This window comes from Anabrus simplex, chromosome 6 (genome assembly GCF_040414725.1).
Source record: "Anabrus simplex isolate iqAnaSimp1 chromosome 6, ASM4041472v1, whole genome shotgun sequence".
NCBI classification, from domain to species: domain Eukaryota; kingdom Metazoa; phylum Arthropoda; class Insecta; order Orthoptera; family Tettigoniidae; genus Anabrus; species Anabrus simplex.
The window spans coordinates 202,171,904-202,195,771 of record NC_090270.1 but is presented as its reverse complement, the minus strand read 5'-3'; the positions used below and the strand labels follow the sequence as shown (position 1 = coordinate 202,195,771).

The following is a 23,868-nucleotide window of genomic DNA, read 5'->3' as shown; positions in this document are numbered from 1 at the left end:
ATAACAAATTCCTAAATGTAAAAATTTATATGTATTGAATAGGTGACAAAATAAACCATTTAGGATCCTACAGGGAGATAGTTGCCGATGAGAATAGACATTAATTCTGCATCTCCTTACAGTTAGTGCTATATATGCATAGGAGTGACCGACGGGAACGTGCAGATGTCTGACTGCATAAATTGTGCAGCTGCAAGAAAATATGGCATAACTAAAGGCAATGTTTGACGTTAGTGTGATGCTAAAGATAGCTATAAAAATGCGTACTGTACAAAAAATGCATTTCTGTGACCTGCAACAAGAACACTTTACATTAGTCAAAGATGAAATTGTGAGATATGTGCACAACAAACGCAAAGTCAGAATGGCCATAACACATAATGAGATACAAATGCGGGCTCGCAAATAGGAATTCCCTGAACTTTCAAAGGCAGTATCAGGTAACTGTGATACTTGTGAGTGTTTATTTCATTTCTCAAATTAAATATGAAATTTGTTATAATTAAAATTATGATTTCACAAAGCACTTTTTTAAGCCTGATTTAATTTTTTTGATTGAATAAGTGAGGGTTGTCTTGTATTTGGAGAAGTACAGTAAGTATAAAAACAAAATAAATATTTATCAAAGATTATTACGGGACCAACCAATACCTGAACAGACTGTCTGTAAGGCCAAACAAGCCAACTTGTATATCCCAGCATTCTGTGCAGCGTTCATAATTTTTCTTAATTCACAAACAAGCCAGAACATAGCATGACCTGCATAGTTCATACCGTTATTGTACAGATATCGCAATCAGTTGCTACCATCCTACTCATCATTAGTTGAACTGAATTATTCATTGTGCAAGAGTCAGTTACAATATTCCATGACACATGCACTCACTGCAGCAATATGAACACACTGTGCACTTCTTTCTGCAGTAAGTTACTTACATAAATATTTCTAAGGAGGTTCACTGACAAATCCATACTCTATCAGAAAATCAAGATTCTCTCTTAAAATCAAGACTGACAAGTCATCTATGCAAATATATGCCTTTTCATTTAGAGAGCACAAATTTTAATTCAAATTTAAGAATGATTTCAATGGAAAAAAAAAAAAAAAACCACAAAACTGGCATGTAGGAAACAACTTTAATACCACACAGAAAGTTATGAATATAATGCTTACCTCTAACTGAAATCTATCAGGATCTTTCACCAGTTTTAACTCAACAGCTGACATATTGTAATTCTCAAGAGATGCACTAGCATCATATTCCTCCAGGTATAATAATGTATGAAAAAAGTATGCATAATGATTCTTCAGAACACTGTATCCATCCTTTGCAACAGACCTATAATTCATAAGATAAAAGTAATAATAATAATACACATAAAAATATTAAGTCATACATAAATAGGAACACATAATAAAACACAATGTTCCTATTCATGTAAATATTTTTCTATATATGAACTGATTTGACACTTATTTCTTCCTTTCTATTACTTATAAAGAACATAAATACAAGTAATCAAAAATATAGTTAGAATATGAAAACTATGAATCTTCCTTTTACTTCAAAGCATTAGACCTCATGGACTGTTATACCCTAGCATGAAACTTATCTGTCACCTCTTTTGGCCATTATAAGAATCTGTAACCTGTGCAACAGAACTTAAAAGATTTATTTTGGGATTCATTTAGTGATCATTGTCTGTGGATGGCTTTTACAGCATTTTAGTAGCCATGTATAAGATGTTGAATTATAAATACTGAGTACTGTAGGTTCTATGCTTGAGTTACTGCACTGTGTAAGAATGTTTAAATCAGCACTGTTTTGACGGTGTAACACCTACCGATATCCATTGAGAAATAGCTGCCAGGAAAGAGAAGAAAACAGCAATGACATCTCAGGTCCATCCTATGTCTGGATATCAGCCAACTTGCCAATGTCTCAGATCACAAAGTTTCTTAAGATCTACTGAGGCACTTGCAGGAACATCAATCAAGCAAGCGAGGATTCAAGAGTGCAGGCAGAAGTCGGCATCTAAATGAATGGCTGATCCCTGATCTCTGCGACTCTGAAGTCGGTTAATACACTGTTCAGATGTCATGAGACGTAGAACAAACCTGAACAAGTGGGAGAATCAGTGCAGATTCCACTTTCTGTGAATGCAGATAAAAGCAGACCACAACCCACTTGTTGCAATGTGGTTCATGCCTGGTCAGTTGCATAGCAGAAGACCTGCTCAAGGCAACAACAACTGCACCTTCAGTGGCCAGCTTTTGATCCACAAAAGTGTAATCCTGTGACCAGAGAGTGAGAGGAGTTTCCCTGTCTCTCTATATGTGTATGTTGTTGTTTTTTTTTTAAATTATAAACAACATGCTCCATTACAGAAAGTAATACTACATGTTTATACATTCATAATGAAAGTAATTAATATCCTATATATAGGGACCTAAAGAAAAACACATCGCATTTGCAATAAAATGAGATTTTTAAAAAAATCTTGTACTGAATCCAAGCCTACGGTAATTCTAATGTGGAATAAAATCATTTTTACGCATAAACAGAAATGCTATAAATTGCAAATTGTGACCCAAAATGCGAAATCAGTATGGATGTGTGATTTTGGTGCGAATTCTGCAAAAATGTGCTACTTTACTGGCGAAAACAACATATTTTGGCAAAATCGTCAGAAATACTCAAAATATGATGCATGAATCTTTCGACCGTTCCGACTGATGATGAAAAGTAGCCGATAGATTGATGCTTGTTTACTTTAATCGATATCTACAATGGGAATAGCAAGGGGAATGAGATCTGTATTGATTATTATCGAAATGTAAATAGAGTGTCACGGAAATTACAAGATAGACGCAGCGTTGCTTTCCTGTTGTTCAAAATTGAAACTAGTGAAGAGTAGAAAGTCGAGCGATCGTTTAGGTTATGGGGTGCACGACAAAAACTGCGCACGAAAAGAGCTCAGCAATATGCAAAGGATGGTTTATATGCCACAGATTCAGCAACAGCGTTTTGCAAGTATTGTAATTGCTGAGTTGCGGTGGGGGGAAAAAAGATAGCATTGTGAAACATGTTAAATCTGAAAAACATTTGGGTAAGCGACGCGATAACGAAAGTTCAACCCCTGCTGCTACTACGTCTCAAAGAAAGCAATCTTCTGTGCTTACACAGTTAGATAGTTGTAAACGACGAAAAAATTTCCAGAGATAACTTCTTGAAACGCACAGTTGAAGTATTTGCCAAAGCAAATATACCTCTGGGAAGGCTGAAAAGCAAAGAGCTAAGAGCCTGGATTACTGAGTTTTCAAATGAAGAGCTGCCATGTGTGAGAACTCTACGTGAAGTATATTTACTGGGTAAGTTTTGATTTCATTGATAGGGTACGGTTTAGGTATTATGACATCGAAACCCCACACAAAATTAAAGGATACCAAATTTGAGTGCGATTTCCATATCGAACTATCTTACTCGTACCCAATTGATCCAGTAATTTTAAATTATTTTGTTATAATTTGAGGTCTTTCTTCCTTTCTAGAGGTTGCATCTGACCACCAGAAAAGAACAGCAGAGGCTCTAGTGGGGAAGAACATCAACATACTCTGATGAAACTACAGATCGAATAGGCCGTTGTGTTTTTATCATCATATTCCAAGTCCCAGCCGGATCGAAAAGAGAGCTACACGTTGTTTCTGTGAACTATCTTGATGCAGGAAATGCTACAAACTGCTCTCGTGCTGTTTTAGAAGCTCTGCGCAGTTATAGTGTACCATATGATGCAGTTAAAGTGTTTGTTAGTGACAGTGCCCCGTACATGACCCGGTTTTATGAAACAAGTGTGGTCATAGGGGATCATTTAATGCATGTACAGTGGTGGGCACATAATATCAGCTTGGTTGGTAACAGCTAGTTCACAGTGATGACAGATTTAAATCATGTGGTTGCGATGGTGAAGTCTGCATTTTTGAACACAAGAAAGAAAACAATTATTTACAATTCTTAACGTCAAAGTATGGTGCTTCAAAGGAAGCAAAGCTTTTTCCTGCACTTCTGCTATGCAACTGACCGGGCATGAACCACATTGCAACAAGTGGGTTGTGATCTGCTTTTATCTGCATTCACAGAAAGTGGAATCTGCACTGATGCTCCCACTTGTTCAGGTTTGTTGGAATAGTTGGTTTCAGGCTGTCTTCTATTTGAGTGCTTACTTTACTGATATTGTTACATTTTTCAAGATGTCTGACATGAAAGACGACAACTGTGGTATTAAGTACCTGACTGATCTGAGTGACCGAGAAGTGAATCGGCTTCACTCCCACATGGTTTTTGTCACAGATCATGCAGCTGGATTGGTTGACCTCCTTACTGAACTTGAAGGGTCTCTGTATCCTACCTCTCATCTCCTTTACCCCAAACTGCATAAACTTGACATCAGTTTTGTTTTACCTTCATTTGTAAGGGGAATTTTTCTGCAGCAACTAATGGCGCTTTGATTAAGCTCACTCCTCTACAGCAGGCTGCATGTAGAGACATTTGTCAAAGCTGCTCATTCTTCACAGTGCAAGCTAGCCACACTGAAAGCTAAAGACCCCAACCATCCCAACCATAAGCATTGTGTGTCAATTTCTCAAGCTTTGTATCCAAAAAATATAATTCTGAATAACACTGATAAATTAGATGAGCTTGAGAAATTGTCTGGAGTAACAGATCTCTCACAAAACAATATCTGGTCTGGTTACTGTTCTCTGAAACATGCAATTCAAACCCAGATGAAAGAGAGTGAAAAATGTGATGTCATGCTTGCATTAACTGCAGTTCAGACAGAGTTCAGCATATTTGCTAAATACTGTCTTCAGTTGTTGTGGACTCCAATGAACAATGTAGATAGCGAGCACGTGTTGTCTCATTACAACACAGTGGTTACAGACAGATGGTGCAATTTGAAAAAAAGTGATGCCGAAGTAGACAATGCTTTTGTTTGAACAATGAATTTGTATTGTGTGTGGACCAAGGACAATAATTGCACTTCATAAACTTGGAATCGTTAAAATTAATAATACCATGCAATTATTTTAACTTTGTAAACAGATGCTAATTTTAGAAAAATAGAGGCTAATTATGGAAAAAACAGATGCTAATTTTGAAACAAATAGATGATACTTTTTTCAGATCGCTACTATATACAATTGATTACATATATCTTTTGCCAATTTTTAACTGCTTGCTCAATGTAAGTTGACAAAATTTATTTTGTTTACAAATTCAGAAAATTCCTTCACATTTTTGTCCACAAGTTTGTGTTTCTCCATCAGTGCACTGAGTTTATAACACTTCTATAAAGTTCACCTCTCTTGGAGTTATACTCCCAAAGGATATGGTCAACAGTCTGATGATTTGCTATTATCTCTCTCTCTGTCGGAAAACTACGACCTGTAATTCCTGGTCCAGCTGACTGATATCTTCTGCTCTGCAGCTGTACTGTTCTCTTACCACGTTTATGAAATTTCTATTGAAACATACATAATCATCTTTTCTTACCACATACCTTATTCCTTGATGAGTGAAGTTTTAGTTCCTGCTGGACTTATTGTGATATACTATGGTTGGAGCAGCTCACTTCTTTCGCACAGTCCCAATTTCGTATTTCTTTCATAATATGATTGTATATTGTTAAGTTAACACTGCTAGAACCTCTATCAGACTTAATTACTGATGAACCATTGTCTTGATTCATAATGTATAGCTGGTTCTCTGTCATAATATCCTCTAGTGTTCTCCTTCTGCTGTTAATTAACATGGCAAACCAGAGACATGACCCTGAGTTGCTGTCTATTGTTGCTGTTACTACACCGCTTCCTTCAGCAAAATCATCTTTATTTTAATCATAACAGTTTCAGTATGTTGATGAATATCAAAGTAAAAACTTGCTATAATCAGGTTTAAGGACCCTCTACTGGTTTCTATTACAGTTTCATCTTCATTAGATAACTGTTTGATAATCAGAGCATCAACTGATTTGTTTAGCTGAATTTTTTGTTTCCGGAGAAAAATATGTTATATTTAGTTGGAATTCCTGTGAGTTTGCTCTCAATTATGTCAGGTTCTTGTAAGAATGTTATGTCTATTTGTAACTGTATATCATTTTGTATTGCTACTTTTGAATCTTGCAGGTTTAATTGTAGGCATCTTATGTGACATTTCAGGGTGTAATATATGAGAAAGAGATTTATTTAAAGTGTATAATATTTTGCTTCAGACAGACTAAATTTTAAAAAATTTAAAAAACAAAAAACACACACACAACATAGGATAATCTCTCTACTCCAACACGAGGAGTTTGATTGAAACAGAGAAAGATTTTCAGATGGCTGACTGGATGAAGTCTTCCAACATGCTAATTCAAAAAGAATGAGAGCACTCTGTCAACATGATAAAACCCTATTTGCAGTAAACTTTATGACAAACACTGACATGAACAGGAAGAAATGGGGGCTGGAGCTTTCTCAAGAGTATACTTAAACCAATACTAAGACAGACCAATTGCTCATCAACTTCTGAGAAAAGGAATTCTTACACTTACCACCCAGAGAAAATACACATCTTGACCTTTTGATCTAACTGAATTAGAATTGGCTTTAACCACAAGTGTGAATACTAAAACTTTGATTACCTACGGAGTGAACTAAGAATCATCCGAGTTGAATGATATGGCTAACAAACAACAGTATTGGCTAACTAATGTACACTGGTCATGTTTCTTTGGTTGTTCACCTGTGTGTCCAAAGGTGTTATGTTTATGCCCTCACAGTCAGGTCAGGTAAGTCTAAGAAATTATAAGTATTACCTTGTGAATCTGACCAGTTCCCTTTCAGGGATGAACTCACAAATGGGGGCAAGGGGTTAACTGTTCATTAAATGTGCACTCTGTTGTAACACCACTACATGCACTCAGACTGACAGTCTGGAATTGTTTGTAAGCTTCCTTTCCTTTCATTTTAATTCTTTTTCCAAGAATTCCTTATTTTTCTCTTTTGTCAATCTATCTTACATCACAATTACTTATTTCTGATTTATATTAAATTTACAAGAACATTTCAATCCTGTAGGATAAATTCGGAAAGTTACCAACTGCAAATCACAGGACTTAGCAAAACTAATTGTAAAATAACAAGTTATTTAAACTATAAACAAGGCATTTCTACATTAAGGTACAAAGTCGACTAAGCTCTAACAGTGATAGTAGTAAACAAAATTTATTGTGAGAAACACTTGACGCGAACATGTTCTAATGGAATGTGAAGACGGTTAAGCAGGGAAACATCAACTCAGTCTCATCAGCTATCAACCATCTTATTTTGACTGTAAACACCTCATACAAAATACATAACACACAGTAGAAAAGGCAAGGATATTTACACAGACAAGTTCAGATACTTTTATATACACTTCAGTCTTACACATCATGAACAGAAATATGAACCTCATCTTCTGACGGATTCCACTACCGTATATTCTACAAGTCAATACAACTGATTCGGACTTCATTCATCACTGTCTGACTCCATGTTGATTATAATGTGTATTCTATTGCAGCAGTCACTGCACAAGTGTGTGGGAGCATGTTCTAGGCAGATGTACTTTTCACAACCTTTGCATTGGAACCTTGTTGGTCTGTTTTCCCTTCGATCACAGAAATTGCACCGCCCTCATGTTGATTCTACTCCAGGCCTGGTTGGAAGTTTTACATGAGAAAGTCCCAAGATTTCCTGAAAACGAAGCTTGATTGTAGTTGGGATGTACTCAAGTTGAACCTTCGATTTCAAGTAGTCTGTGAGGAGCTGCTTGGCTAAGATCAAAAAAATCTTTCCTTGTGAATATGCTGTTGGTATTGTCTTTGAAAATTATATAGGCATTTATACCAGCAATATTTAGGAGAGAGAGGAACACAACCGAAGTCCAACATCATGATGTTCTTACCACGGAGTAAGTGCATTTTATTTTATCCACCTTATCAACGCCTGACTTCATGTACTTATAGAAGGTAATCATTGAGGGTTTTGATCCACCTGAAACGTCATCAATAGAATCGTCTTCATGGAAAGTAGATAGAACCAATACAACTTTGTCTTTTCTTCACTTGTATGACACAAGGGTTAGGTTTCTCCTGAAAGCGAATATGCTCGATTCCACTGGCCGCTTGCTAGCAGTTGTCATGAAAGGGGGAATTTCACGCTTATTCTTGCGAATCATTCCAACAAGCATCAGTTTATCATTTTCAAGCAAATCTTGAGCGAGAGGAACAAACACAAACCAGTTGTCACAAGTAACGTTTCTACCAAATTTCGATATGGGTTTAACCTATTTTTTTACAATTTGATGAGGCGTGTTTTCACACTGGTAGGGGCCTTCAGACTGTCTTCCACAATATATCACCATATTATTTGTATAATACATCTTGGCATCAGCAAGTGCAAAATTCTTTATCCCGTACTTAGCCGGCTTGGACGGGCTGTACTGACGAAAGCCGCATCTACCTCTACCTCTAAATGCATCTAGCATTTCATCAATAGTCACTAGTTCTGACAAACTGTAGTGCTCCTACAGTTACCAAGGAACAATTCTGCAAATTATTTCACTGCAGCGAGTTTGTCCGTCAGTTCACGCTGATTTCAGGAGTTGATGTCATCAAATTTCAAACATTTCAACAAGAAATGGAAACAATTTATGCCCATTGTAAGCCTGAAATACTCTATTCCTGTACCATCAGCTTGCCAGAGATGTTGCAAATTTGTGTGGGATACTTTCAGTGCCCCACCAAGGAACAGAAGTCTTAAACATGCCTTCATCTCAACAAGAATGGTATCAGCTGCATCTCAGGGCCGAGAGAATTTCGAACGAATCGTCGATATGCAAAGATTTGTGCATGTTACAATTTCTTGTAGCATTTCGTCGGTAAAGAACAATTGCAGTGCTTCAACAGGCGTCTTAGCATTCTTGGCAACTCCTACTACTCCAAGCAAGTGTTTTATAATATTATACGATTCATTACAGGCCGATGATTCCATTGGGTCCCATCCTTTCCAACATACATTTCATGCTGCTCACATTCAGTCATGTCCTCTTCACACGTGGACTGTTCGCTCTCAGAATTACGATCACTATCATTTATGACGTCCCGATCACTGTCATCACTGTCCAACCACTGCTTGATTCGATCTATAACTCTCTGAATAAATGGCAATAACTGCCTGGAAAGAGGACGCAAAATCATTATTCATAGCTGATTTTGTAATATCGTTTTTATCCACCTCTAAATAATTACAAGTAGAAAATATGTCAAAATGTGCCCACTACTACACTTGTAGTTAATAAAAGTATATAATTTTAGAATAAATAATAACAGAAGAATGGATGACTTACGAAAAGAATGAATAAGATTAACAAGTCACCAATACACACCTACAGACTGAGACTCCGCAAGTCTGCAGTTGACAATATAAACTTCTCTAATCAACAGCTCGGTGACTGAGACATTCTCTCACAGTCACGGCCTTGTATTGTTGCAGAAGGAAGCTACAAGAAGGCAACCTGTTCCACCTTGCTTTGTTGGCCTGTAATACCAAAAAGTAATGAAGTGCGGACTGTCATTCTCCGCGCCGCATGTAACGGAGGGTTAATGATGAGTTGCTATGGTATTACTTGTCTGCTAGTGAGGGAGCAGCATGAGAACAGCTTGCGCCTAGGGGGCCTAAAGAGCACTTGCTTCAAAGCACTATTATCGACTGTTAACAAGATGGGAATGGAGAATACAAATCTCATACTAATAGGCTACTATTCCTAATATTACAATCTAGTTGAAAATACAACTTCATGCTGACACAGGCTACTGTACTCCAGTAGCATGCAGCATCTGATGTAGAACATCAGGCGTCAAAATCTTCATCTGCCGTATTGGTAGAGTCATCATCAGTGTCTGTCAAACTACCATCAAAATTGCTAGCTGCCTCAACCACAATGTTAGTTTCCTTATCAGATTGATTATTGCTTTACAAACAAACATATGTCACGATCCTTCAAGTTCTTGCTCCATTAGTGATTCACTGCACTAGCAGAATTTTTTTTTCCATATTCTATAATACTCTAAAAATGTTTTGTCTTCATTGCTTGCGGTCATAATTTATAACCTTCCATCCTTAGTTTTGCATACTATCTTCCCACTTCTGCCTCTAGCCTTAGCAGCTATTTTCACAACTTCAGAGACCTCTCTTTTTTCTTTTTTTTTGCTAGTTGCTTTACGTCGCACCGACACAGATAGGTCTTGTGGCGACGATGGGACAGGGAAGGGCTAGGAGTGGGAAGGAAGCGGCCGTGGCCTTAATTAAAGTACAGCCCCAGAACTTTAAAACATTGTGTATGATATTTGTGCCCAGTGACCAGATCACTTCATGTGATTTCCTTCGTGGTTGTTTCCATTCCATGAAGGACAACAGTTCTGTCAACCAACACAGAAATAAAAATTTTAAAAACTGATCTCCAACAGCAATTCCCTGCACAAGCACAATAGCTTCACTTTTACTAAGACAACTTATGAGCATTCCACAAAGACATGAATGCATCATTTGTGCTGAAGTAGCAGATTATATCACTCTGTTTATAGCAAATAGTTACTGTCACCGCCACTGATAATCACTCATCACATGCATAATACAAAGTACAATGGAAACATAAACAACAAAACTTCATTCAGCAACGGCCTTCCATCAACATCTGGTAACATCTTACACAGGGCTAAAAAGATCTGTGTGTAAGTAGCTTTGGAACAAGAATTCCCACATAATCACTAAAATAAATGCTAATAAGAGCAATAAACCAGTCATAACCAGGTACTGTTGAATCCGTACAGCAAAAAGCATTATCAGAGAAGCATTGTAGTAAAAATGAACTTACATGGAGGAACAACCTGCTGACGAGTACTGTATCACATGTTACATATGTGCCTGTATCAGTGAGTGAGTGAGTGAGGAAATGAAAGGTTCACAATGCTAATTATACTTGTACCGGGAGATACACCTCTACTCCGCTCATTCAAAATAAGTGCCTTAATAAACTCATCTATCGACCAAAAGTGGAAACTGATACTATATGAAGTTGGAACTTTAATCAGAAGATGTCACCACTGAAATATTAAGTAATTTTGTTATTGTGAAGTTTCCTAAACTGACTGAATTTCTCCTTGTTTTGTTTGCTATACATCAAGAAGTTTGAACATTTTTCCACAGATGACACTACCAAAAACTCTGATCATGCACTCTGGTGCAAGGTGAAAGGTGAAAGAACTTATAACTTAAAGAACTTATAACTTAAAGAACTTATAACTTAAAGAAGTTATAACTTAAAGAAGTTTTGTATTTCTAGGTTGTCCATAACTGACTATGATCATTTATTTTTGGGTTGGCAACACTTCTTTTCTTTCCACCAGTTTTGAAACTAGCCGATCAGGAATTTCTGTAATTAATTTTCAACCTATCACAGGCTTTTTGTTCGATTTGAGTTTAACTTTTGAGATTAACCAATAAAATTGAGAGGGTGTGGCCGGTTTAGTCTTTAATTCTCTCAAACCTTCCCTGAGGGTATATAAGTTGCAGCTTTTCGGGTTTCCTTGTCAAATGTTCACCGTCTTTATAAGTGTGTGTGTTAAGGCAGGAGGTGCAGTGCCTCTTTCTTCGGCCAGCAGAACATCTACAAGATAATGGCCACATAAATTCTATCTTTCTTGCTGTATCCGCTAATTAATCTGAGGGGAAGGTCCGAATCTTTAACTTTGTAACAATACTTTTCTAAAATGTAACTTTTCTTTCAGCTAATGTAAAAACTTCATAAAATCTTTAATTGTAAATTGGGGATATAGAGCGAGTTACCCTCTCAAGCTCCCCTTCATCTTGGTTTGAGGTGTCTGCGTTTTAGCAACTTTTTTTTTTCCTGTAATGTATTAAAGTTATTTCCATTCGAGCCACCTCAGTAGTTTGGGAATAGCCCCAGTTTCATCGGTCGAGAGCCCTATAGGTTTTAATATTTCATTATCTGGAGCGCAGCGTTCGCCTCCATTCAGTTTGTGTTCGGGCCGTTTATTTATCCTGTTCTTTTTTCGCAAAGGCCCTGTAGGCTGGATACGAGATACCTCTGTGTAATAATATTTCAATTTGTAAAGAGTGCCTTGAGAGGCTAGAGATTGTCAGATTTTCATGTAATGTTGCCTTGAGTAGGCTGGGAAAACTGAGAGCCTGTTAGCTCTTTTTCAAAGTTTTGTAACAGTAAAGTGTGCCTTTGGGAAACTAGATATTGTAATTCAGGGAGCAAGTGCTCTTGAATTAGGGGATTTCTGCCCTTAACTCAATAATACCACTTTCAATTGTAAATTTGTAACCTAGGGGCTTGTAGCCCAGAATTGTCAAGGTCTGAATCTTGAATTTTCCAATTTATGAAATTGTCATTGTACCTGATGTTTCATTGTTATGTTTATTCAGTGAAAAATTGTTAAGTTTGAAATTCTAAAAGAAATATAACCTTCAGTTCAAGTTTTAAATTAATTTTGATATTGTAGATAGACCCATTCACCCCGGCACCTTCTTTAACCTCTTTCTGCTCCCCGGGTATTCCCGTAACAATACTAATACTTACATTATATGGAAGAGCTCAGCACATCCATCTGTTGACATGTTAGGCCAAGGTCCAAGCCAGTGATCAAACATATCAACATGATCATCGGGAATTTCGAAGTCAGTCAAACGGCGGAGTACATGCCTTTGAAATATAAAAATTACAGAATAAGGCACATCCCAAATAAAGTAAAGATTACAAAAAATAATTTCATTCAAAACAACAGAGATGTGAGAGAGGAAGGAAAGAACAGTAAACTATACTTACAGTACTTAGGAAAGGGTCGGGGTGAAGCTACTTAATAACATCAAGAACAAACTGATAAAACAATAAAATATTATACTAATACAAAATATTCATTGGTGGTGGTAAGAATGGTAAGCTTTAATGCTGTATCCTGTACATGGCTATGAGATGAAAGCTGGAGCAAAATCAAGAAACAATCCAAAGAGGGGCAGTTATCAAATTGTGCCTTGGTCAAGATAATTGTGCCACTTGTACTAGCCAATTTTTAATTTGTCCTCTTGAATTCCAACTTTATCTTCATATTATAATCTGCCCTACTTTCAAAAGCTCCACTTAAGTTTATTTTGTCTACTAATGTAATTTCATGCCACCTCTCCACTGACAGCTTGGAACATCCTGTTGAATGTAAAACAAAAGCTAAACACTATTTATTGTAACCTTAAAAAAGTTACATATATTTGATGAAACTAGTTTTGGTCTTGCTAGAGACCATCATCAGTCAAAATCAATAAAAGTTAAGGCAAGACATGAATTATAGATAAAATTAATGTGAAGCAATCCTGTGTTGTTGATAATCTGTGCAAGACAAGTAAAGATGCTCGACTAAGTGGTATGTTACAAGTACAAGTAACAACTCTCATTATTGTCCCGTATTGAAGATGATGCTAGGCATAGAATCTCAAGGATAATTTAATAAAACCACCTATTCAATACTTTCCACGTTTAATGTGGTTTGAATCTACATGAATTTATGTAGACTTATCAGGTCAGGTACATGTTTCACCCATTATTTGGGCATCTGCAGCCTGTAGACAACCTTTAGGTCAAGGCTGGGGACCTTTTTAACTAACATGCCAGGATAATAACTAAAAAAATGTGAATAAAACATAACTGTGGGTAACAAATTAATGGCGTTTTAACACAAAACTTGTCGGTCCTATTCTATCTAACTTAAACATATGTCCAAAACTAAAATGGATCTTTTTCCTCTATCATAAGTCTTGGATAAAGAAGATATTACAAACCGGGGTTCATTTGACCCTCCTATATCATTTCACGTTCTTGACGTACCGTAACTAATGTCAGAATGTGTTGTCAACCACAAGTGGAGATTTAGAACTGATTCTTAGTTCAGGTAGAAGAAAAGGACACAATTAGGAAAGGAGTTAGACAAGGTTGTCCTCTATCACCATATTTATTTTGAGGAAGCTATTCAGATCATGAAGGAGAAGACAAAAGGAATAAAAGTCAATGATGAAAGGATACATTGTATCAGATTTGCAGATGACATCGTAATAATTGCAGACTCAGAAAAAGACATGAATAGAATGCTGAAAGTCCTCTCAGGCACTCAAACTATGGAAATTAAAAGTAAACAAATGGAAAACGAAAGTAATGGTAGTACGGAAAAATATGGAAGAAATTAAAACCAATATAAAAATTGATGACGTCAGAATTGATCAGGTGAAACATTCTGTTATCTTGGTAGTATGATAACAGAGGATAATAGATGCTTCCTGGAAGTAAAGAGAAGAATAGCATTGGCAAAACTGGCATTTATGAGCAAGAAAAACATTTTGACCAGCACACACATGAATATAGATGTCAGAAAATCCTTTGCAAAATCATTTGTATGGAGTACACTTCAGTATGGAAGTGAGAGTTGGACTCTGGGTAAATTAGAAAGGAATCGACTTGAAGCTGCTGAAATGTGGATATGGCGGAACATAACCAAAACGAGCTGGACGGAAAGAAAAACCAACCTGGAAGTCTTAAGGGAAGTTAAAGAAGAGAGATGATTTTTAAATGAAATGGAAAACAGGAAATTAAAATTTATTGGACATGTCATCAGACACAATACCTTCATCACTAACATACTTGAAGGGAAAGTGCTGGGAAAGAAAGGCAGAGGAAGACCTAGGGTGAAGTATTTGGACGACATCAAGAAGAGGTTAGGTTGTGTCAATTACATGGAACTGAAACGAACAGCCAATGGAAGAAAAGAGTGGTTGCATCGACAAGGCATTAGCCTTTAGAATATTGACTGATTGTTAGTTGTAGGCTGGTCAAGATTGTTGTGAATGAAAATATAAATTTAAATTAATGGTGTTTTTTATACAGTTAAAAACTTGTCAGCACTGTTCTATGTAACTTAAAAATATGTTCAAAACTATAATGGATGATCTTCCTCTAACATAAGTCTTGAGAAAAGAGGATTTTGATACAGGGGCTTATTTTACCCAACTTTTCATTTTCATGTTCTTGACGTAACTAATGTTGAAATGTGTTCTCAAACACTAGTGGAGATATAAAACTGATTGTTATATATAGACTGGTCAAGAACGTTGTTTTGAATGAAACTGTAAGCATCTTTCGGGTCTTATGTAACGACAAGGAATTGTAAAGAGTACAATATTAGGCTGTTTCTTATTTTTAGGCTGCTGCTTAATTGAGAAGGAACACCCTAGACACTTGATACAGTCTTGTATGAACATCATTCCCGTGGATATGTTGCTTGGTCTTTGGAAGCGATCTTAAGATTATCTGTAATGAAGTAAAAAAGTAATTTTAATTAACAATTTAGAGCACGCGTTGTGACAAAATGTATTAAACTAACACCTCATAACTGTAAAATGACTTACTTGTTCAATTCATACTAGGTGGACCTGTCTGTTCCAGCAGTGCCTGTCTTATTAACATTTCTGCTCCTGGTGTTGTATTGGTGCGGTAATGGAGGGGCGGGGCATGAAGGGAGAGTGGGGGTAGGCTGGTCTATGGACATATGTGTTATTGCTGGAGGGGAGTTTCTAGAAGCGATATGGGCGGGCTTAACATTTGGCATGGTGGACGAAGCATTTGAGTGTGGAGATTTAAATAATTGAGGGATTTTGTTTTGATTTCAATTCACGATATTAATTACTCTAGGTGTTAATTCGTACAAAGAATTTTTAATTTCACTGACATCATTAAGATTTTGATTTTTATTATAGATCTGGTCCAAAAAGATGTGTAGATTTTCCAGTTCGTTCATTAATTTCCCTTTACCTATGCTTCTAATGATGGTAAGATCTTTTACTATGGATGTAAAGTGATGGCCCGTTTCTCTCAAATGTTGGCTCATCACTCAGTACTGTGTTTTTGAGCATTATAATGTTCCAAATATCTCGTGTGAAAGCTCCGTCCAGTTTGATCGATGTAAGAAAAACCACATTGTGTACATGTCAGTTTATATACGCCAGATATTGAATAATGGTTGCTATTGTAATTGACCTTGTTGTGATTAAAAAATATGTTTTGATTTGTGTTGACTGTCCTGAAGGCTTGTGCTTCTTTAAAGTATTTCCAATCTGATGGACGGCTGGGTTATTATATGTAAATGTGGCGAAACTAGTTTTTTTTTTAGGTTTGTCTGGGACGAGATTAGTGGACAATTCAATTTTGATTTTATTAATTAAACGGTTTACCATATCAGTTTTAAACCTGCTGAGTTGAGCAAGATTCCTTGTGTATTTCAGTTCAATTGTTAAATTGTTGGGAGAAAGAGGAATTTAATTAAAGGCTCTACAAATTAAATTATAGAAAGAGGCTTGTTATTGGGACTTGGGGTATAGGGATGAATTCATAATAGTTAAAGGGAGAGTGTGTAGGTTTCTTGTATATTTGAAAATCGAAGGTATTATGTCCGCATGTAACTGTTAAATCCAAAAAGTTTAAGGAATTCTTGACCTCGTCCTCTTTAGTAAACTTAACATTGGGTTCAATTTTGTTTAGGGACTCCAAAATCTCGTCACTATTAGTGACATCTTTGTCAAAAATTATGAAAGTATCGTCTACAAATCTGACCCATAAACATACGCCTTTTATTTGTGTTATAATTTTTGTGTGTTCTATTGTATCCATATAAATGTCTGCTAGGATGCCAGAAAGGGGGTCGCCCATCGCTAAGCCTTTTTGCTAGTAAAACTTTCCACCGAAAGAGAAATAGTTATTGTTGAAGACAAAATTTAAAATCTTCAGGAATTCTTCAATTTCCATCTTACTAATATTATCATTGATGATTCTTGCAGTTTCTTTGGTAGGGATGTTTGGGTACATATTTACAACATCATAGGAGCACACTGTGTGATTGGGTCGCAGGTTTAACTTGTTTAGAATTTCGCAAAAGTTACCTGAAATTTTTAAGGGATGTTTATTATTGAATACGTAATGTTTTTTAGGAAGCCGTGAATGAATTTTGATACATTATAGGTGGGGCTGTTTCTACAATTTATGATAGGGCGTATTGGATTATCCTCCTTATGAAACTTGGGTAAGGCTCTGCCTGTCGGAATACTAGGGTTCATATTAAATAGTTTTTGTTGTTCCTGTTCATTGAAAAGAAAGTTAGAACTTCTTATTAGAGTTTTAAGATTTCGCTGAATTCTTGCGGTTGGATCTTAGTTGACTATTGTGTAAATTTTTTCCTTAAAAAATTCTTCTGTTTTTTGAACGTATGTGTGTTGATCTAGGAGAACTGTGGACCTTCCTTTGTCTGCTTTTGTGACTATAATGTTGTTGTTGCCTACTTTCTTTTTTATGTTCCTGATTAATTTTTTGTGGTTGAAATTAAAATTTGCGTTTATTTCTTCCGCTAATTTTGGTAATTTCTTTTTTACTTCAAATCTGGTATCATTTTGTGTCTGCAAAGGGAGTTTAGAAATGTTAGCCTAGATCTCAGCTACTCTACTGATAATGTCCATTTTCTTTTTTTCTTGATAGGCCAGGTAGTTTTAAGCCTCTATTCAAGATCTCCATCTCTTCTTCAGAGAACTGAACATCTGTCAAATTAACTACTGTAGGTGTGTTGTCCTGACAGGGAACCGCTTTTTGCGTGTCTAAACTATGCTTACGAAACCATAATTGAGATGCTTTTAATTGGGATATTTGCTTGTCAAGAGTAGCTTGCTTCCTATCCAATAAAACAATAAATTTATTGTCTACGTGTAGTTGGAAAGAGTTCCATTCTAACGGATGTAAATCCTGAGCTAACGCTAAATGAACTTTATATAACTGCAGATTTAAAAGTGTCTTCTTTTTATATGATGCTTTAGTTTCAGTTCTTAACAAAATGTCATTGACTTTGTTTTGAACTCTATTCAAACTTTGGTTAGTTAAGTTTTTTCGCTGTGTAGGCTTCAAAAACTTTGGGATCAATTTTAGTTCTAGACACTGTTTTAAAAAGGCTATATCTTTTGTTAGTTTATAAATCTTGACCTTAAAGTTGAAATACCTATTTAAACAGTATTTTGCCTGGTTGGCTATCCTCTTTACCCAAGACTTATGATAGAGGAAGAAGATCCATTTTAGTTTTGGTCATATGTTTAAGTTAGATAGAATAGGGCCGACAAGTTTTAATTGTGTTAAAACACCATTAATTTGTTACCCACAGTTATGTTTTGTTCACATTTTAAGTTATTATCCTGGCATATTAGTTAAAAAGGTATGTTCTGAGCTGTCAGCGGAGAGATGGCGTGGAATGACATTAGTAGACAAATAAGTTTGAGTGGCGTATTTAAAAGTAGGAAAGATCACAATATGAAGATAGAGTTGGAATTCAAGAGGACAAACTGGGGAAAATATTCATTTATAGGAAGGGGAGTTAGGGACTGGAATAACTTACCAAGGGAGATGTTCAATAAATTTCCAATTTCTTTGAAATTATTTAAGAAAAGGCTAGGAATACAACAGATAGGGAATCTGCCACCTGGGCGACTGCCCTAAATGCAGATCAGGATTGATTGATTGATTGAAGATTTGGATGTTAGACACTCGTCACGATCACATGTCCTGTGTAAGTTCAGTTTTCTTCCAATTTGAAGAATGCACTTCGTGTCGAACTGAATTCAAGAAAATTCTTTGTGTCGAACTGAATTCAAGAAAATTCTTCAAGTGCTAGTATTTCAAGTGTTTCACCTGGTCTTCTGTGAAGTGCATTCTTCAAATTGGAAGAAAACAGAACTTACAAGACGTGTGATCGTGATGAGTATCTAACATCCAAATCTTTACTTGTCTTGCACTGATTATCAACAACACACGATTGCTTCATAAATTTTATCTCTAATTCATGTCTTGCCTTAACTTTTGATTTTTGACTGATGATAGTCTCTCGCAAGACCAAAACTAGTTTCAACAAATATATGTAACTTTTTTAAGGTTACAATAAATAGTATTGAATAGGTGGAAACCTTCAGCTTTTGTTTTACATTATATTGATCTTCAATACAGAATAATATGAACTTTATTACCTATGACATACTGTTAAGTCAAGCAGCTCATCTTTTTACTTCCAAGTCTTCCCAGCCCAGAGTGTGTAACATTTTTGTAACACTACTCTTTTGTTGAAAATCACCAAGGACAAATAATGCTGCTAGCCTTTGAATCTTTTAAAGTATTCCTGGTGTGGGTCTCATACACTGGAACCATTCTCTAATTGTGGTTGTACCAATTACTTATATGCCCTTTCCTTTACATCTTAGTACAACTCCTAAATACTCTCATAACCAGATGAAAAGATCTGTAACCTTTATTTACAACCCCATTAATCAGAGTACTCCTAAGGTCTGCTGAAGACTTCGGTCCAGTCATTGCTGATTGATTGATTGATTGATTGATTGATTGATTGATTGATTGATTGATTGAATGCAAATATACAGGTATTAGCCCAATTACAATATTTGCTCATAACTTCTAATCTTATAAAACATAAATAGAAAAATACAAGAAATAAGATAATCACAAAATAGGGTATGAAATAAAGAGTTACCTAACTACAGTATAACAGCCGTGATAAAGATAAAGAATACAATAAAAAGAAGAATAAAAACAAAACAAAGACCGGTAACATGGCCTCATTCATCTAACTAATTATGTGTAATAAATGCTTACAAGATTTCAAAAATTCGGATTTCTTATTTTGAAATAAAATATTCAGAGCACGCAATTTATTATACAGTGATATCATTCTGTATAGGGGTGAATTTACATGTTTGTTTGTGTTAACTATTGGCAAGAAAAACAAATTCCTAAATTTACCTGCCAGTTTTCTAGGTGCATACAGTAGGAGTTGACAAGTTAGATCAATACTGTCTATTTCATTGTTAACCAGCTTATAGAGAAACATCATTGACTGACATTTTCTTCTGATATCAAGCCACAGATGTTGAATAATTTCCACAAACACTGAAATAATCACCTTAACCTTCTGCAATAGTTAATCCTAAAGTTTGTAGTACAATTAAACAGAAGTACACTATTTCTGTTCATTTTTGTTAGTCATAAATCATTATTTCTCAACTCTCTATGTCTGTGTATGTTACTTTATGTCCCCATGAGGCACAAGTAAGGATATACAGGGTGTATCTAAATTATACCAGCAAAATAATGTCAGGGATGTTCTTTGTGTTACATAAAGAGTGATGATGCAACCAGATTGGCAGAGAAAATGTTTCCTTTCGAGAAAATCAGGTTGATTTGTTACTTCCAGGGAGGTGATTCAAATGGATGAAATTGCCATAGTTACTGTACCAGAGTGGAAATCACTGCCCACTGCTGTGCTTGAGGGAAGGGAGGGGAAGTGAGGTTATGATAGAAGGAGACAGAGATAAATGTTCCATGTGAATGCACTACTTTCTTAGTTTGATTCGCGCAGAATATCGTCCTTGTCTTTTGCAACTAATATCCACAGTTTCTTTATTAAGCAGCCATAATTGTACACACAGTACAAGAACATACAGTAATTAAGATGCACTTGGCAGTCAAGGAATCCACCCAATCATTTCTCCTCTCGTCTATTGGTCTGAATTTCTTTATTATTTTACATGCATGAAGATGCAATGCAGCCAGCACATGATCATGCATTCCTTTACCCACAACACTGTAAAAGGAATGAAATACTGAATGAAAGAAACAATATGCCCAATGGTTTGATTACAGTAAATCTTCAATATTCCACCCGTCCCCCCGCTTCTACTTCGATCTTTTCACGTAACAAGAAAAGTCCATGGGAGTTAAATCGGCCAAGTGTGGAGGCCATTTAACTGGCCCAACAAGACCTACCTATCTCCCTGGACAATGATCATGTAAGTGTTGTTTGACGTGGTGAGTGAAATGCAGTGGAACGCCATTGCGATACAGCCACATTTGCTGCCGAATACCCAGAGGAACAAGTTCAAATTATCCAGGCAGTGGTTCTACCAAGAAACTGTAGCATTCATCACCGTTCAGGTGAGGAGGAAGAACATACGGCCCAAGTAAATAGCCACAAACCCCAAATACTGACATTAAACTGATGCTGAAATGTGCACACTACTGATACATGAGGGATTCCTTCCACCCTCTTTCACACAGTCGCCTGCCAATGGACACGAAGGTGGAATGATGAGGTTAATGGTGGTTAGGGTGCTGGAAACAAATCAGTGCAGCTTCTCTCCCGTTGCCATTTGCTGCGCCATTGGCTCGGTGCATATCAGCAATTTCTTCATTGGTGCACCAAAACTGAGCCATTCTCAACAATTTATACTGCAAACTTAGTAACTAATATGAACAAACAAAGAAAAAACTGTACACTGCCTACTGGGGATGGGAGGTGACTGCGCTATACAAATGAGAAACCTGCACACTGGTACCAAGCATTATCTCTGTCTCCATCAATCATACACCCCACTTCCCCTCCCTTCCCTGAAGCACAGCAGCAGGCAGCAATTTGCGCTCTGGCACAGCAAAAATGGTGAGTTTGTCAATTTGAATCACGCGCCCGGAAGTAACAAAGTAACGTAACTTTCTAGAAAATAAAAATTTTCTCCGCCAATCCGATTGCACCATCGTTTTTTATATAACACTAAGAGCATCCCTAGTTTTTTTTGTCTGTACAATTTAGATACACCCTGTATAAATAGCAAAAATGCTTATACATTGTTAATGTGGGGCTGGCCAGAGAACGGCTCTGACAGTTCCGGAGTGAGCGAGAAGGCAAATATTCAAGCAGTTTGCTCAGCCAGTACCATTAAAAGGATCTGTTTAGGTTTTTATATCAACCACCCACTGTTGCCAGAGTTTAGTCTCTGCTAGTCACATGACTACTGTTACATTGCTCCCTAGCACTGCTGGTACTCTCATCCAAATCTCTTGGAAGTGCAGTTTAAAAAATAAGAAAAGAGTGTGGAATTCTGTTTAATTAGTGTGAATGCTGTACGGATGCATTTCTATTAATAGTATTTACGCTGGCTTAATTTGTATTTAGTGTGTAATTTAAATTAGTTAACTGTAGATTTTCGTATTTCAGGAGTCCTATGGCTTGTTTTGACAGTGGCAAAAAGAACTTTGTCAGGGCATGACTCGAATAGTCAATCCAGACAGCTAATATATAATTTAAGAATATAATTAGAAGAAGAAAGCAGAAATTGTGGATTTCCAATTCCTGAATCAAAGGTAGTAAAAGAACTCCCGTAGCTCTGAAAATCGGAGAGATGACGGTTAAAAAGTTGACTGAAAAGAATCCAGATCATTTTTATCTTGAAATAAACTACCTTCCTCATTGTAAAAGAGTTTGTTCTTCTTCCATGAAATAAGGTAAGTTCTACTTCGTGAATTTCCAGTCAATTTCCTTAACTTGGTTGCACAAATATTTCTCTTCAATTCATCTTCAGAAATCTCCTTCTATTAGTCATAAACATGCCATATTTTTAAGAGAGAGAGATTTATTAAAGAAATTAAATAATCCGTCCTCCAATGAGGGTGACCATTCAGATCCGGGATACTGTTACAATTTCAATGAAGTTTAAAAAATATAAAAAAGTGGAAATTTAATCGTTATTGCTGTTATCTTCTTTTTTCCAGGGTTAGTGGGGGAAGAACGTCAATCACGTTCTCAGGTATAGATGGAAGTGAATTATTTTTGTAGAGAGTCCCTCAGTATCTGTACTACTATTTCCTCTATTTTGCAGAATGAAACTTTCAAATTTTGTAGGAAGGTCGATGCTCCGAATAGCAGGCCTCTGACAATCCACTGATCAATAGGTGTTTTATACTTTGTTGACAGGTAAGGCAAGCACGGAACATAAATAGCTTGTTTGCCTAGGTCCACATCCCGAACCTGATTCAGGTCTCTTTCAAAGCAAATGGTGGGATCTAAGACCATTGGTTTAATGTCCTTTCTGTTGATGGCTATGATGTCAACCCTCCAATTAGAGTCATCGGTAATGATGCAGTAAACTTCCACGTGCACCTCCCATCCATGCCGTCTCAAGCCTTGAGCAATCAATGTTCTTACACGATGGTGGCGATGGTTGCGCATTAGCTCAGTGCTCTGGCAGAATCCCAGCACATGTCCAAGGGTTTCTGTCTCATTACAGCCATTTTGGCGGCAACGGGTTGTGTTGAATGACCTACCAGGAACCAACCTGACTGCGGTGAGGTTGCATGACATCTTCACTGCGTTTATGTATTCAGAAGAGGATAGAGGTGATTTATGAGTCATCCAGGAGTTTGCATTTGGGCAGTCTGAATATAATACTACTCCCTTTCCTTTATGTAACAACTGCCACCACAACTGAAAGGATCGATTTGTCATAATTTCACGTAATTTTCTTCCATCAGTCTTTGGGGAAAGACTTTCTTTTTGTATGTCAAGTCTGTGGAGTGCCATATCTTGTTCTTCAGGTAACTTCCTTACGTATTGTAGGTGAACATCCTGAATATATAGTAAGCGATTGCAAATGTTGTAATGCTGTGTACCAGCTTCCCATTCTGTGCACATTATTCCCATCTCTCTGACCTTTCTGGCACTATACAGCATTGAATTTGGAGTATCATCTGGCAGCATCATTATTTCTTTTACAGAACAACTTATAATTTTGTCCAGATCTTTAAGAAAGACGTTTGATAGTTGTGTCAGGGGAACACACTGTAGAGGACA

At 36.5% G+C, this 23,868-nt stretch overlaps 1 protein-coding gene across 8 annotated transcripts in view; it reads right to left on the bottom strand.

Moving 5' to 3' along the window:
- LOC136876309 (putative helicase mov-10-B.1) overlaps nucleotides 1-23,868 on the bottom strand; it is a 481,476-nt gene that overhangs the window by 324,522 nt on the left and 133,086 nt on the right. For all 8 annotated transcript variants that reach the window (XR_011018462.1, XM_068228374.1, XM_068228371.1 and 5 more), the window contains 2 exons: nucleotides 12,693-12,815; nucleotides 1,175-1,340 (listed from right to left, as the gene is read on the bottom strand). Coding sequence is in view for 7 of the 8 variants with exons in the window: in XM_068228374.1 (XP_068084475.1) it covers nucleotides 1,175-1,340; nucleotides 12,693-12,815 (289 nt within the window). In the remaining variant the exon portion in view is untranslated. The remainder of the gene's footprint in view (nucleotides 1-1,174; nucleotides 1,341-12,692; nucleotides 12,816-23,868) is intronic.